At 52.8% G+C, this 13,859-nt stretch overlaps 1 protein-coding gene across 2 annotated transcripts in view; it reads left to right on the forward strand.

The window, feature by feature from the left end:
• Window positions 1-1,657: 1,657 nt before the first annotated feature.
• The window catches only part of PREB (prolactin regulatory element binding), a 61,612-nt gene continuing 49,410 nt past the window's right edge, over window positions 1,658-13,859 (forward strand). The window contains exons 1-4 of one of the 2 annotated variants that reach the window (XM_088463606.1): window positions 1,658-1,760; window positions 7,138-7,302; window positions 7,400-7,601; window positions 12,838-13,058. In XM_088463606.1, coding sequence (XP_088319732.1) covers window positions 1,662-1,760; window positions 7,138-7,302; window positions 7,400-7,601; window positions 12,838-13,058 — 687 coding nt within the window. In that variant the 5' untranslated portion in view covers window positions 1,658-1,661. The remainder of the gene's footprint in view (window positions 1,761-7,137; window positions 7,303-7,399; window positions 7,602-12,837; window positions 13,059-13,859) is intronic. The other variant, XM_088463607.1, reaches the window with a different exon arrangement.

The following is a 13,859-nucleotide window of genomic DNA, read 5'->3' on the forward strand; positions in this document are numbered from 1 at the left end:
AATACCGGAACCCGCCGCCAGGCAATGAGAGAAAATCCCAAATACCGCAACGCAATGAGAGACAATCCCAAATACCGCAACCCGCGGCCGGGCAATGAGCGACAATCCCAAATACCGCAACCCGCGGCAAGGCAATGAGAGACAATCCCAAATACCGCAACCCGCAGACGGGCAATGAGCGACAATCCCAAATACCGCAACCCGCCGCCAGGCAATGAGAGACAATCCCAAATACCGCAACCCGCCGCCAGGCAATGAGAGACAATCCCAAATACCGCAACCCGCGGCCGGGCAATGAGTGACAATCCCAAATACCGCAACCCGCGGCCGGGCAATGAGCGACAATCCCAAATACCGCAACCTGCGGCCGGGCAAAGAGACGCAATCCCAAATACCGCAACCCGCGGCCGGGCAATGAGCGACAATCCCAAATATCGCAACCCGCGGCCGGGCAATGAGACACAATCCCAAATACCGCAACCAGCCGCCAGGCAATGAGAGACAATCCCAAATACCGCAACCCGCGGCCGGGCAATGAGAGACAATCCTAATACCGCAACCCGCGGCCAGGAAATGAGACACAATCCCAAATACCGCAACCCGCGGCCGGGCAATGAGACACAATCCCAAATACCGCAACCCGCGGCTGGGCAATGAGAGACAATCCCAAATACCGCGGCCGGGCAATGAGAGACAATCCCAAATACCGCAACCCGCGGCCGGGCAATGAGAGACAATCCCAAATACCGTAACCCGCGGCCGGGCAATGAGACAATCCCAAATACCGCAACCCGCAGCCGGGCAATGAGACAATCCCAAATACCGCAACCCGCGGCCGGGCAATGAGACACAATCCCAAATACCGCAACCCGCGGCTGGGCAATGAGAGACAATCCCAAATACCGCAACCGGGCAATGAGAGACAATCCCAAATACCGCAACCCGCGGCCGGGCAATGAGAGACAATCCCAAATACCGCAACCCGCGGCCGGGCAATGAAAGACAAACCCAAATACCGCAACCCGCGGCCGGGCAATGAGAGACAATCCCAAATACCGCAACCGGGCAATGAGAGACAATCCCAAATACCGCAACCCGCGGCCGGGCAATGAGTAACAATCCGAAATACACCAACCCGCGGCCGGGCAATGAGAGACAATCCCAAATACCGCAACCGGGCAATGAGAGACAATCCCAAATACCGCAACCGGGCAATGAGAGACAATCCCAAATACCGCAACCCGCGGCCGGGCAATGAGAGACAATCCCAAATACCGCAACCCGCGGCCGGGAAATGAGAGACAATCGCAAATGAAAAAAATATCGGGCAACTATGGAATTCAGGCCGCGTACAGCGTAATTGATTTGCAGCTGATTGGATGGCACTTGAGTATGGATCCCCTCAGGAGAAGTACCCTGACGTCGTCAGTTACTATGTGGAGTGACCCCCATGGATGAAGACGTAGAGCAGGGCTTGGCAAAGGAGGGAGCGAGGTAAGTTGCAGCCATGTTCCCAGAGAACAAGCTCCAACAAAATGGCGCCGGGGGAGCAGACGTATTTTCCTTAGACAGCTGACGTGTCAGTAATTAAAGATCAAGAGCGCGCATGCGCAGACAGCGTTTATGGCTTGCACACAACGCTTAAACTGACTCTGCTGGACATGCGCAGTAGGATAGAAGGCGCTCGGTGTCGGTGCGCATGCGCGGTGACTGCGTCCGGTGACAGATCCTGTCCTGAGGATGCTCTAAATAAGGAACCGGTAAGTGAGAGCGGGGCCCCTGCCGGGGTCTGTGTGTCCTCCTCCTCCTCCTCCCGTCACTGGGGTCTGTGTGTCCTCCTCCTCCTCCTCCCGTCACTGGGGTCTGTGTGTCCTCCTCCTCCTCCTCCCGTCACTGGGGTCTGTGTGTCCTCCTCCTCCTCCTCCTCCTCCCGTCACTGGGGTCTGTGTGTCCTCCTCCTCCTCCTCCCGTCACTGGGGTCTGTGTGTCCTCCTCCTCCTCCCGTCACTGGGGTCTGTGTGTCCTCCTCCTCCTCCTCCTCCTCCCGTCACTGGGGTCTGTGTGTCCTCCTCCTCCTCCTCCCGTCACTGGGGTCTGTGTGTCCTCCTCCTCCCGTCACTGGGGTCTGTGTGTCCTCCTCCTCCTCCCGTCACTGGGGTCTGTGTGTCCTCCTCCTCCCGTCACTGGGGTCTGTGTGTCCTCCTCCTCCCGTCACTGGGGTCTGTGTGTCCTCCTCCTCCCGTCACTGGGGTCTGTGTGTCCTCCTCCTCCCGTCACTGGGGTCTGTGTGTCCTCCTCCTCCCGTCACTGGGGTCTGTGTGTCCTCCTCCTCCCGTCACTGGGGTCTGTGTGTCCTCCTCCTCCCGTCACTGGGGTCTGTGTGTCCTCCTCCTCCCGTCACTGGGGTCTGTGTGTCCTCCTCCTCCCGTCACTGGGGTCTGTGTGTCCTCCTCCTCCCGTCACTGGGGTCTGTGTGTCCTCCTCCTCCTCCTCCTCCTCCCGTCACTGGGGTCTGTGTGTCCTCCTCCTCCCGTCACTGGGGTCTGTGTGTCCTCCTCCTCCTCCCGTCACTGGGGTCTGTGTGTCCTCCTCCTCCTCCCGTCACTGGGGTCTGTGTGTCCTCCTCCTCCTCCTCCCGTCACTGGGGTCTGTGTGTCCTCCTCCTCCTCCTCCCGTCACTGGGGTCTGTGTGTCCTCCTCCTCCTCCTCCCGTCACTGGGGTCTGTGTGTCCTCCTCCTCCTCCTCCCGTCACTGGGGTCTGTGTGTCCTCCTCCTCCTCCTCCCGTCACTGGGGTCTGTGTGTCCTCCTCCTCCTCCCGTCACTGGGGTCTGTGTGTCCTCCTCCTCCCGTCACTGGGGTCTGTGTGTCCTCCTCCTCCCGTCACTGGGGTCTGTGTGTCCTCCTCCTCCTCCTCCCGTCACTGGGGTCTGTGTGTCCTCCTCCTCCCGTCACTGGGGTCTGTGTGTCCTCCTCCTCCTCCTCCTCCTCCTCCCGTCACTGGGGTCTGTGTGTCCTCCTCCTCCTCCTCCCGTCACTGGGGTCTGTGTGTCCTCCTCCTCCTCCTCCCGTCACTGGGGTCTGTGTGTCCTCCTCCTCCTCCTCCCGTCACTGGGGTCTGTGTGTCCTCCTCCTCCTCCTCCCGTCACTGGGGTCTGTGTGTCCTCCTCCTCCTCCTCCCGTCACTGGGGTCTGTGTGTCCTCCTCCTCCTCCCGTCACTGGGGTCTGTGTGTCCTCCTCCTCCCGTCACTGGGGTCTGTGTGTCCTCCTCCTCCTCCTCCTCCTCCCGTCACTGGGGTCTGTGTGTCCTCCTCCTCCTCCTCCCGTCACTGGGGTCTGTGTGTCCTCCTCCTCCCGTCACTGGGGTCTGTGTGTCCTCCTCCTCCTCCCGTCACTGGGGTCTGTGTGTCCTCCTCCTCCCGTCACTGGGGTCTGTGTGTCCTCCTCCTCCCGTCACTGGGGTCTGTGTGTCCTCCTCCTCCCGTCACTGGGGTCTGTGTGTCCTCCTCCTCCCGTCACTGGGGTCTGTGTGTCCTCCTCCTCCCGTCACTGGGGTCTGTGTGTCCTCCTCCTCCCGTCACTGGGGTCTGTGTGTCCTCCTCCTCCCGTCACTGGGGTCTGTGTGTCCTCCTCCTCCCGTCACTGGGGTCTGTGTGTCCTCCTCCTCCCGTCACTGGGGTCTGTGTGTCCTCCTCCTCCTCCTCCTCCTCCTCCCGTCACTGGGGTCTGTGTGTCCTCCTCCTCCCGTCACTGGGGTCTGTGTGTCCTCCTCCTCCTCCCGTCACTGGGGTCTGTGTGTCCTCCTCCTCCTCCCGTCACTGGGGTCTGTGTGTCCTCCTCCTCCTCCTCCCGTCACTGGGGTCTGTGTGTCCTCCTCCTCCTCCTCCCGTCACTGGGGTCTGTGTGTCCTCCTCCTCCTCCTCCCGTCACTGGGGTCTGTGTGTCCTCCTCCTCCTCCTCCCGTCACTGGGGTCTGTGTGTCCTCCTCCTCCTCCTCCCGTCACTGGGGTCTGTGTGTCCTCCTCCTCCTCCCGTCACTGGGGTCTGTGTGTCCTCCTCCTCCCGTCACTGGGGTCTGTGTGTCCTCCTCCTCCCGTCACTGGGGTCTGTGTGTCCTCCTCCTCCCGTCACTGGGGTCTGTGTGTCCTCCTCCTCCTCCTCCTCCCGTCACTGGGGTCTGTGTGTCCTCCTCCTCCTCCTCATCCTCCTCCCGTCACTGGGGTCTGTGTGTCCTCCTCCCCCTCCCCCTCCCCCTCCCGTCACTGGGGTCTGTGTGTCCTCCTCCCCCTCCGTGTCCTCCTCCTCCTCCCGTCACTGGGGTCTGTGTGTCCTCCTTCTCCTCCCATCACTGGGGTCTGTGTGTCTTCCTCCTCCTCCTCCCGTCCCTGGGGTCTGTGTGTCCTCCTCCTTCTCCTGCCGTCACTGGGGTCTGTGTGTCCTCCTCCTCCTCCTCATCCTCCTCCCGTCACTGGGGTCTGTGTGTCCTCCTCCTCCTCCTCATCCTCCTCCCATCACTGGGGTCTGTGTGTCCTCCTCCTCCTCATCCTCCTCCCATCACTGGGGTCTGTGTGTCCTCCTCCTCCTCATCCTCCTCCCATCACTGGGGTCTGTGTGTCCTCCTCCTCCTCATCCTCCTCCCTTCACTGGGGTCTGTGTGTCCTCCTCCCCCTCCCCCTCCCGTCACTGGGGTCTGTGTGTCCTCCTCCTCCGTGTCCTCCTCCTCCTCCCGTCACTGGGGTCTGTGTGTCCTCCTCCTTCTCCTCCCATCACTGGGGTCTGTGTGTCTTCCTCCTCCTCCTCCCGTCCCTGGGGTCTGTGTGTCCTCCTCCCCCTCCCCCTCCAGTCACTGGGGTCTGTGTGTCCTCCTCCTCCTCTGTGTCCTCCTCCTCCTCCCGTCACTGGGGTCTGTGTGTCCTCCTCCTTCTCCTCCCATCACTGGGGTCTGTGTGTCTTCCTCCTCCTCCTCCCATCACTGGGATCTGTGTGTCCTCCTCCTCCTCATCCTCCTCCCTTCACTGGGGTCTGTGTGTCCTCCTCCCCCTCCCCCTCCCGTCACTGGGGTCTGTGTGTCCTCCTCCTCCTCCGTGTCCTCCTCCTCCTCCCGTCACTGGGGTCTGTGTGTCCTCCTCCTTCTCCTCCCATCACTGGGGTCTGTGTGTCTTCCTCCTCCTCCTCCCGTCCCTGGGGTCTGTGTGTCCTCCTTCTCCTCCCGTCACTGGGGTCTGTGTGTCCTCCTCCTCCTCCCATCACTGGGGTCTGTGTGTCTTCCTCCTCCTCCTCCCGTCACTGGGATCTGTTTGACCTCCTCCTCTTCCTTCTCCTCCCGTCACTGGGGTCTGTGTGTCCTGCTCCTCCTCCTCCCGTCACTGGGGTCTGTGTGTCCTCCTCCTCATCCTCCTCCCGTCACTGGGGTCTGTGTGTCCTCCTCCTCCTCCCGTCACTGGGGTCTGTGTGTCCTCCTCCTCCTCCTCCCGTCACTGGGGTCTGTGTGTCCTCGTCCTCCTCCTCCTCCCGTCACTGGGGTCTGTGTGGCCTCCTCCTCATCCTCCTCCCGTCACTGGGGTCTTTGTGTCCTTCTCCTCCTCCTCTTCCTCCTCCTCTTCCTCCTCCTCCTACTCCCGTCACTGGGGTCTGTGTGTCCTCCTCCTCCTCCTCCTCCTCCCGTCACTGGGGTCTGTGTGTCCTCCTCCACCTCCCGTCACTGGGGTCTGTGTGTCCTCCCGTCAGTCACTGGGGATGTCTATTCTATCATTGCGGCTTTCTCTATTATCACTAACTCTGTATCATCTGTCTGTCATTAGGGATGTCTCTCATTAGGGATGTCTCTCATGCCTTTCTCTTTTTCTCTATCTTGCAGTCTCTTGTTTGATATTGGGGCGTTTGCACCTTTGTATCACAGGGATGTCTCTCTTGTCTTACACTTGGGTTTCTCTTATCACCTGGGATGTCTTTTTTTTTTTATATATCTAGGTCTGTCACTGGGACTGTTGTTCCGGTCTTGCTGTCACTGAGGCTGTCTCTTTAGGTTGTTACTGTGAATGTCTGTTATATCATTGGAGATGTTTGTATCATCACTACCTCTGTCTCGTCTGTCTGTCATTAGGACTGTCTCTTCCTCTTTGTCACTGCATCTGTGTCTTCATCTCTATTACTGGTGCTGTCTCTCCCGTTTGTCACTGTCTCTTTTATCACCTGTGATGTATTTTCTATGAGTCTGTCACTTTGGCTTATTCTTCCTGTCTGCCACCAGGGCTGTCTCTTCCTGTCTATATTTGGTGTAGACTCTTCCCTGCTGCCTCTAGTATCGCTGGGGCTGTCTCTTCTGTCTGTCACGGGCTGCCTCTAGTATCGCTGGGGCTGTCTCTCCTGTCTGTCACGGGCTGCCTCTAGTATCGCTGGGGCTGTCTCTCCTGTCTGTCACGGCTGCCTCTACTATCGCTGGGGCTGTCTCTCCTGTCTGTCACGGGCTGCCTCTTGTATCGCTGGGGCTCTCTCTCCTGTCTGTCACGGGCTGCCTCTTGTATCGCTGGGGCTCTCTCTCCTGTCTGTCACGGGCTGCCTTTTGTATCGTTGGGCCTGTCTCTCCTGTCTGTCACGGGCTGCCTCTAGAATCGCTGGGGCTATCTCTCCTGTCTGTCACGGGCTGCCTCTTATATCGCTGGGACTGTCTCTCCTTTTTGTCACGTTCTGCCTCTAGTATCGCTGGGACTGTCTCTCCTGTCTGTCACGGGCTGCCTCTAGTATCGCTGGTACTGTCTCTCCTGTCTGTCACGGGCTGCCTCTAGTATAGCTGGGGCTGTCTCTCCTGTCTGTCACGGGCTGCCTCTAGTATCGCTGGGGCAGTCTCTCCTGTCTGTCACGGGCTGCCTCTAGTATCGCTGGGGCTGTCTCTCCTGTCTGTCACGGGCTGTCTCTCCTGTCTGTCTTTGAGGCTGTTCTGTCTGTCTATTACAGAGCTGTCTCCTGTATTACTGGTTCTGTCTCTTCCAGTGCAGGGATTGTATGTCTAATAAGGGTTTTCTCTATTTGTCTGTCACAGGTGTAAGTATATATCATGGTCTGTCTCCCCTTGCTGCGTCTGTCTGTCTCCCCTTGCTGCGTCTGTCTCTGTGTGATGCTGTTACTGTGACTCTCTAGGTGGATATATCTTCCCTATTACCCATGACAATGGGCAGACGACGGCACCCTGATCTATACTGCGCTCCTTTCCCGCTGTACGCTGTCCGCTTTCACCGCGAGGATGGGACGGTGATCACTGGCGGCGGTGGTGGTGCATCCAAGACTGGCATCAAGAATGCCCTGGTAAGTGCCCTCTGTGATGCCCGCGGCAGCGTGTCTGCCTGTGATGCCCGGGGCAACGTGTCTATCAGTGTAATGACTGTTGGCATTTATCCCCCAGCACTTCCTGCGACTGGAACGTATCTCAGGACAACTCGGGGCAGCGCTGCTCTACTCCCATGACACCGACACCAGGGCCACCATGAACTTAGCCACGACCGGCGACCTACTGGCTGCTGGTCAGGACGCTACATGCCACATCCTGCGCTACCAGCACCACCCAAAGCAAGACAACAATGATGGTGGTCTCCATGGTAACCATGGTAGAAGTTCCTCCTCTTATCATTAATATCTTTTATTGTTTATGTGCCACAAAGTTTCTGCAGAAAAGTGACTCACTGTAACCACGCCCACTGATTGTAACTACACCTATCATGTGACTAACCACGCCCACTGATTGTAACTACACCTATCATGTGACTAACCACGCCCACGCGTTCTGATTGTAACTACACCTATCATGTGACTAACCACGCCCACGCGTTCTGATTGTAACTACACCTATCATGTGACTAACCACGCCCACGCGTTCTGATTGTAACTACACCTATCGTGACTAATCACCCCCTTGCGTTCTGATTGTAACTATACCTATCATTTTACCAACCACCCCCATGCGGTCTGATTGTAACTACACCTATCATGTGACAATCATTCTGACTCTAACCACTCCCACGCATTCTGATTGTCACATGATAGGTGTAGTTATAATCATTCTGACTTATAACCACTCCCACGTGTTCTGATTGTAACTACACCTATCATGTGACCTCATTCTGACTCTAACCACTCCCACGCGTTCTGATTGTAACTACACCTATCATGTGACAATCATTCTGACTCTAACCACTCCCACGTGTTCTGATTGTAACTACACCTATCATGTGACCTCATTCTGACTCTAACCACTCCCACGTGTTCTGATTGTAACTACACCTATCATGTGACCTCATTCTGACTCTAACCACTCCCTGTTCTGCTTGTAACTACACCTATCATGTGACCTCATTCTCACTCTAACCACTCCCACGCGTTCTGATTGTAACTACACCTATCATGTGACAATCATTCTGACTCTAACCACTCCCATGTTTTCTGATTGTAACTACACCTATCATGTGACCTCATTCTGACTCTAACCACTCCCACGTGTTTCATGTGACACACGTTCTCATTGTAACCTCACCTATCATGTGACACACGTTGTCATTGTAACCTCACCTATCATGTGACATCATTCTGACTAACCACTCCCACGTGTTTCATGTGACACACATTCTCATTGTAACCTCACCTATCATGTGACACACGTTCTCATTGTAACCTCACCTATCATGTGACACATGTTCTCATTGTAACTACACCTATCATGTGACCTCATTCTGACTCTAACCACTCCCACGTCTTCTGATTGTAACTACACCTATCATGTGACCTCATTCTGACTCTAACCACTCCCACGTGTTCTGATTGTAACCTCACCTATCATGTGACAATCATTCTGACTCTAACCACTCCCACGTGTTCTGATTGTAACTACACCTATCATGTGACCTCATTCTGACTCTAACCACTCCGTGTTCTGATTGTAACTACACCTATCATGTGACCTCATTCTGACTCTAACCACTCCCACGTGTTTCATGTGACACACGTTTTCATTGTAACCTCACCTATCATGTGACACACGTTCTCATTGTAACCTCACCTATCATGTGACACACGTTCTCATTGTAACCTCACCTATCATGTGACATCTTTCTGACTGTAACCACTCCCACGTGTTTCATGTGACACACGTTCTCATTGTAACTACACCTATCATGTGACACACGTTCTCATTGTAACTACACCTATCATGTGACCTCATTCTGACTCTAACCACTCCCACGCGTTCTGATTGTAACTACACCTATCATGTGACATCATTCTGACTCTAACCACTCCCACGTGTTTCATGTGACACACGTTCTCATTGTAACCTCACCTATCATGTGACATCTTTCTGACTGTAACCACTCCCACGTGTTTCATGTGACACACGTTCTCATTGTAACCTCACCTATCATGTGACACACGTTCTCATTGTAACCTCACCTATCATGTGACATCATTCTCACTATAACCACTCCCACGTGTTCTGATTGTAACTACACCTATCATGTGACAATCATTCTCACTATAACCACTCCCACGTGTTCTGATTGTAACTACACCTATCATGTGACAATCATTCTGACTCTAACCACTCCCACGTGTTCTGATTGTAACTACACCTATCATGTGACCTCATTCTGACTCTAACCACTCCCACACGTTCTCATTGTAACCTCACCTATCATGTGACACACGTTGTCATTGTAACCTCACCTATCATGTGACACATGTTCTCATTGTAACCTCACCTATCATGTGACCTCATTCTGACTCTAACCACTCCCACACGTTCTCATTGTAACCTCACCTATCATGTGACACACGTTCTCATTGTAACCTCACCTATCATGTGACACACGTTCTCATTGTAACCTCACCTATCATGTGACACATGTTCTCATTGTAACCTCACCTATCTTGTGACACGTTCTCATTGTAACCTCACCTATCATGTGACACGTTCTCATTGTAACCTCACCTATCATGTGACACACGTTCTCATTGTAACCTCACCTATCATGTGACACACGTTCTCATTGTAACCTCACCTATCATGTGACACACGTTCTCATTGTAACCTCACCTATCATGTGACACACGTTCTCATTGTAACCTCACCTATCATGTGACACGTTCTCATTGTAACCTCACCTATCATGTGACACACGTTCTCATTGTAACCTCACCTATCATGTGACACGTTCTCATTGTAACCTCACCTATCATGTGACACACGTTCTCATTGTAACCTCACCTATCATGTGACACACGTTCTCATTGTAACCTCACCTATCATGTGACACACGTTCTCATTGTAACCTCACCTATCATGTGACACACGTTCTCATTGTAACCTCACCTATCATGTGACACACGTTCTCATTGTAACCTCACCTATCATGTGACACACGTTCTCATTGTAACCTCACCTATCATGTGACACACGTTCTCATTGTAACCTCACCTATCATGTGACACGTTCTCATTGTAACCTCACCTATCATGTGACACACGTTCTCATTGTAACCTCACCTATCATGTGACACACGTTCTCATTGTAACCTCACCTATCATGTGACACACGTTCTCATTGTAACCTCACCTATCATGTGACACACGTTCTCATTGTAACCTCACCTATCATGTGACACATGTTCTCATTGTAACCTCACCTATCATGTGACATCATTCTGACTCTAACCACTCCCACACGTTCTCATTGTAACCTCACCTATCATGTGACCTCATTCTGACTCTAACCACTCCCACGTGTTCTGATTGTAACCTCACCTATCATGTGACCTCATTCTGACTCTAACCACTCCCACACGTTCTCATTGTAACCTCACCTATCATGTGACACATGTTCTCATTGTAACCTCACCTATCATGTGACATGTTCTCATTGTAACCTAACCTATCATGTGACATCATTCTGACTCTAACCACTCCCACGCGTTCTGATTGTAACTACACCTATCATGTGACAATCATTCTGACTCTAACCACTCCCACGCGTTCTGATTGTAACTACACCTATCATGTGACCTCATTCTGACTCTATCCACTCCCACGCGTTCTGATTGTAACTACACCTATCATGTGACCTCATTCTGACTCTAACCACTCCCACGTCTTCTGATTGTAACTACACCTATCATGTGACCTCATTCTGACTCTAACCACTCCCACGTGTTCTGATTGTAACCTCACCTATCATGTGACAATCATTCTGACTCTAACCACTCCCACGTGTTCTGATTGTAACTACACCTATCATGTGACCTCATTCTGACTCTAACCACTCCCACGTGTTTCATGTGACACACGTTTTCATTGTAACCTCACCTATCATGTGACATCTTTCTGACTGTAACCACTCCCACGTGTTTCATGTGACACACGTTCTCATTGTAACCTCACCTATCATGTGACACACGTTCTCATTGTAACCTCACCTATCATGTGACACACGTTCTCATTGTAACCTCACCTATCATGTGACAATCATTCTGACTGTAACCACTCCCACGTGTTTCATGTGACACACGTTCTCATTGTAACCTCACCTATCATGTGACACACGTTCTCATTGTAACCTCACCTATCATGTGACAATCATTCTGACTCTAACCACTCCCACGCGTTCTGATTGTAACTACACCTATCATGTGACCTCATTCTGACTCTATCCACTCCCACGCGTTCTGATTGTAACTACACCTATCATGTGACCTCATTCTGACTCTAACCACTCCCACGTCTTCTGATTGTAACTACACCTATCATGTGACCTCATTCTGACTCTAACCACTCCCACGTGTTCTGATTGTAACCTCACCTATCATGTGACAATCATTCTGACTCTAACCACTCCCACGTGTTCTGATTGTAACTACACCTATCATGTGACCTCATTCTGACTCTAACCACTCCCACGTGTTTCATGTGACACACGTTTTCATTGTAACCTCACCTATCATGTGACACACGTTCTCATTGTAACCTCACCTATCATGTGACACACGTTCTCATTGTAACCTCACCTATCATGTGACACACGTTCTCTTTGTAACCTCACCTATCATGTGACACACGTTCTCATTGTAACCTCACCTATCATGTGACACGTTGTCATTGTAACCTCACCTATCATGTGACACACGTTCTCATTGTAACCTCACCTATCATGTGACCTCATTCTGACTCTAACCACTCCCACATGTTCTCATTGTAACCTCACCTATCTTGTGACACGTTCTCATTGTAACCTCACCTATCATGTGACACACGTTCTCATTGTAACCTCACCTATCTTGTGACACGTTCTCATTGTAACCTCACCTATCATGTGACACGTTCTCATTGTAACCTCACCTATCATGTGACACACGTTCTCATTGTAACCTCACCTATCATGTGACACGTTCTCATTGTAACCTCACCTATCATGTGACACACGTTCTCATTGTAACCTCACCTATCATGTGACACGTTGTCATTGTAACCTCACCTATCATGTGACACATGTTCTCATTGTAACCTCACCTATCATGTGACCTCATTCTGACTCTAACCACTCCCACACGTTCTCATTGTAACCTCACCTATCTTGTGACACGTTCTCATTGTAACCTCACCTATCATGTGACACGTTCTCATTGTAACCTCACCTATCATGTGACACACGTTCTCATTGTAACCTCACCTATCATGTGACCTCATTCTGACTAACCACTCCCACGCGTTCTCATTGTAACCTCACCTATCATGTGACAATCATTCTGACCACTCCCACGTGTGTCCAGTCCCTGGCATTAACCAGCTACTTTTTCTTCTCAGAAAGTAATGACCGAGGGTCAAGGAAGAGGAAAGCATCTAAGAGCAGCCCAGATGCCGTCGGGGGAGGCACTAAGGATGACACCCCACAGATCACCCTGCGCTCTGTTGCAGTGGTACAGACCGATTTCAGCACTGATACTCTGCAGAAGGCAGTGTGTTTTAACCAAGACTCTTCCAAGTTACTAACAGGGGGGGCTGATGGACATATCCGCGTTTGGGAGGTACGTTATCAGTATATGCCACCTATAGGCTATAACCCGTTTGTGTCCTGTCCTCACGTACTGTAATCACACCCACGGGGTACATCTTACAAGGTGCCCTCAGGCTTGGCAAATATACTGTAACAATTAGATTTTGCACTAGCATCCAGTGATCTCCATTACAGTGAGTGATTGTGCATTAGTGATAGAGAATAGAAGTGCGAACAGAATAATACATTTAGCTCTTCAGAAAACGGCATGAAAATAAAAACACATAAAATAGATAAAAGAGAAAGTTGTTCTTCAGGGTCCACAGGGAGACAATGGGATGTAGGTGGGGCCTGGAGGACCGGACACAAACTGCGGTCCTTCCCCCCCCATGCCCCGCCCACAGCTCCTGTCCTTCCCCCTCTGCCCCGCCCACAGCTCCTGTCCTTCCCCCTCTGCCCCGCCCACAGCTCCTGTCCTTCCCCCTATGCCCCGCCCACAGCTCCTGTCCTTCCCCCTCTGCCCCGCCCACAGCTCCTGTCCTTCCCCCTATGCCCCGCCCACAGCTCCAGTCCTTCCCACTATACCCCGCCCACAGCTTCGGTCCTTCCCCCCCTATATCCCGCCCACAGCCTGAGGCCAGCTCGGTTTTGTTGGTGTCCGGCAGGAGCTGGATCACCGTTATAATAGTGGGGCTGCTTCAAGCTTATTTTTTTTTTTTATATTTTCGTTTCTACTTTCTGTACTTTTGAGCAGCAGCGCGAGACAGTCCCTTGTATGTCTGCACTGCTGCGCCATCACACCTCCGCAGCGCCGTGACACCAACCCCCAACT

Source organism: Taudactylus pleione, unplaced genomic scaffold, assembly GCF_031769625.1.
Source record: "Taudactylus pleione unplaced genomic scaffold, aTauple2 ptg001416l, whole genome shotgun sequence".
NCBI lineage: Eukaryota > Metazoa > Chordata > Amphibia > Anura > Myobatrachidae > Taudactylus > Taudactylus pleione.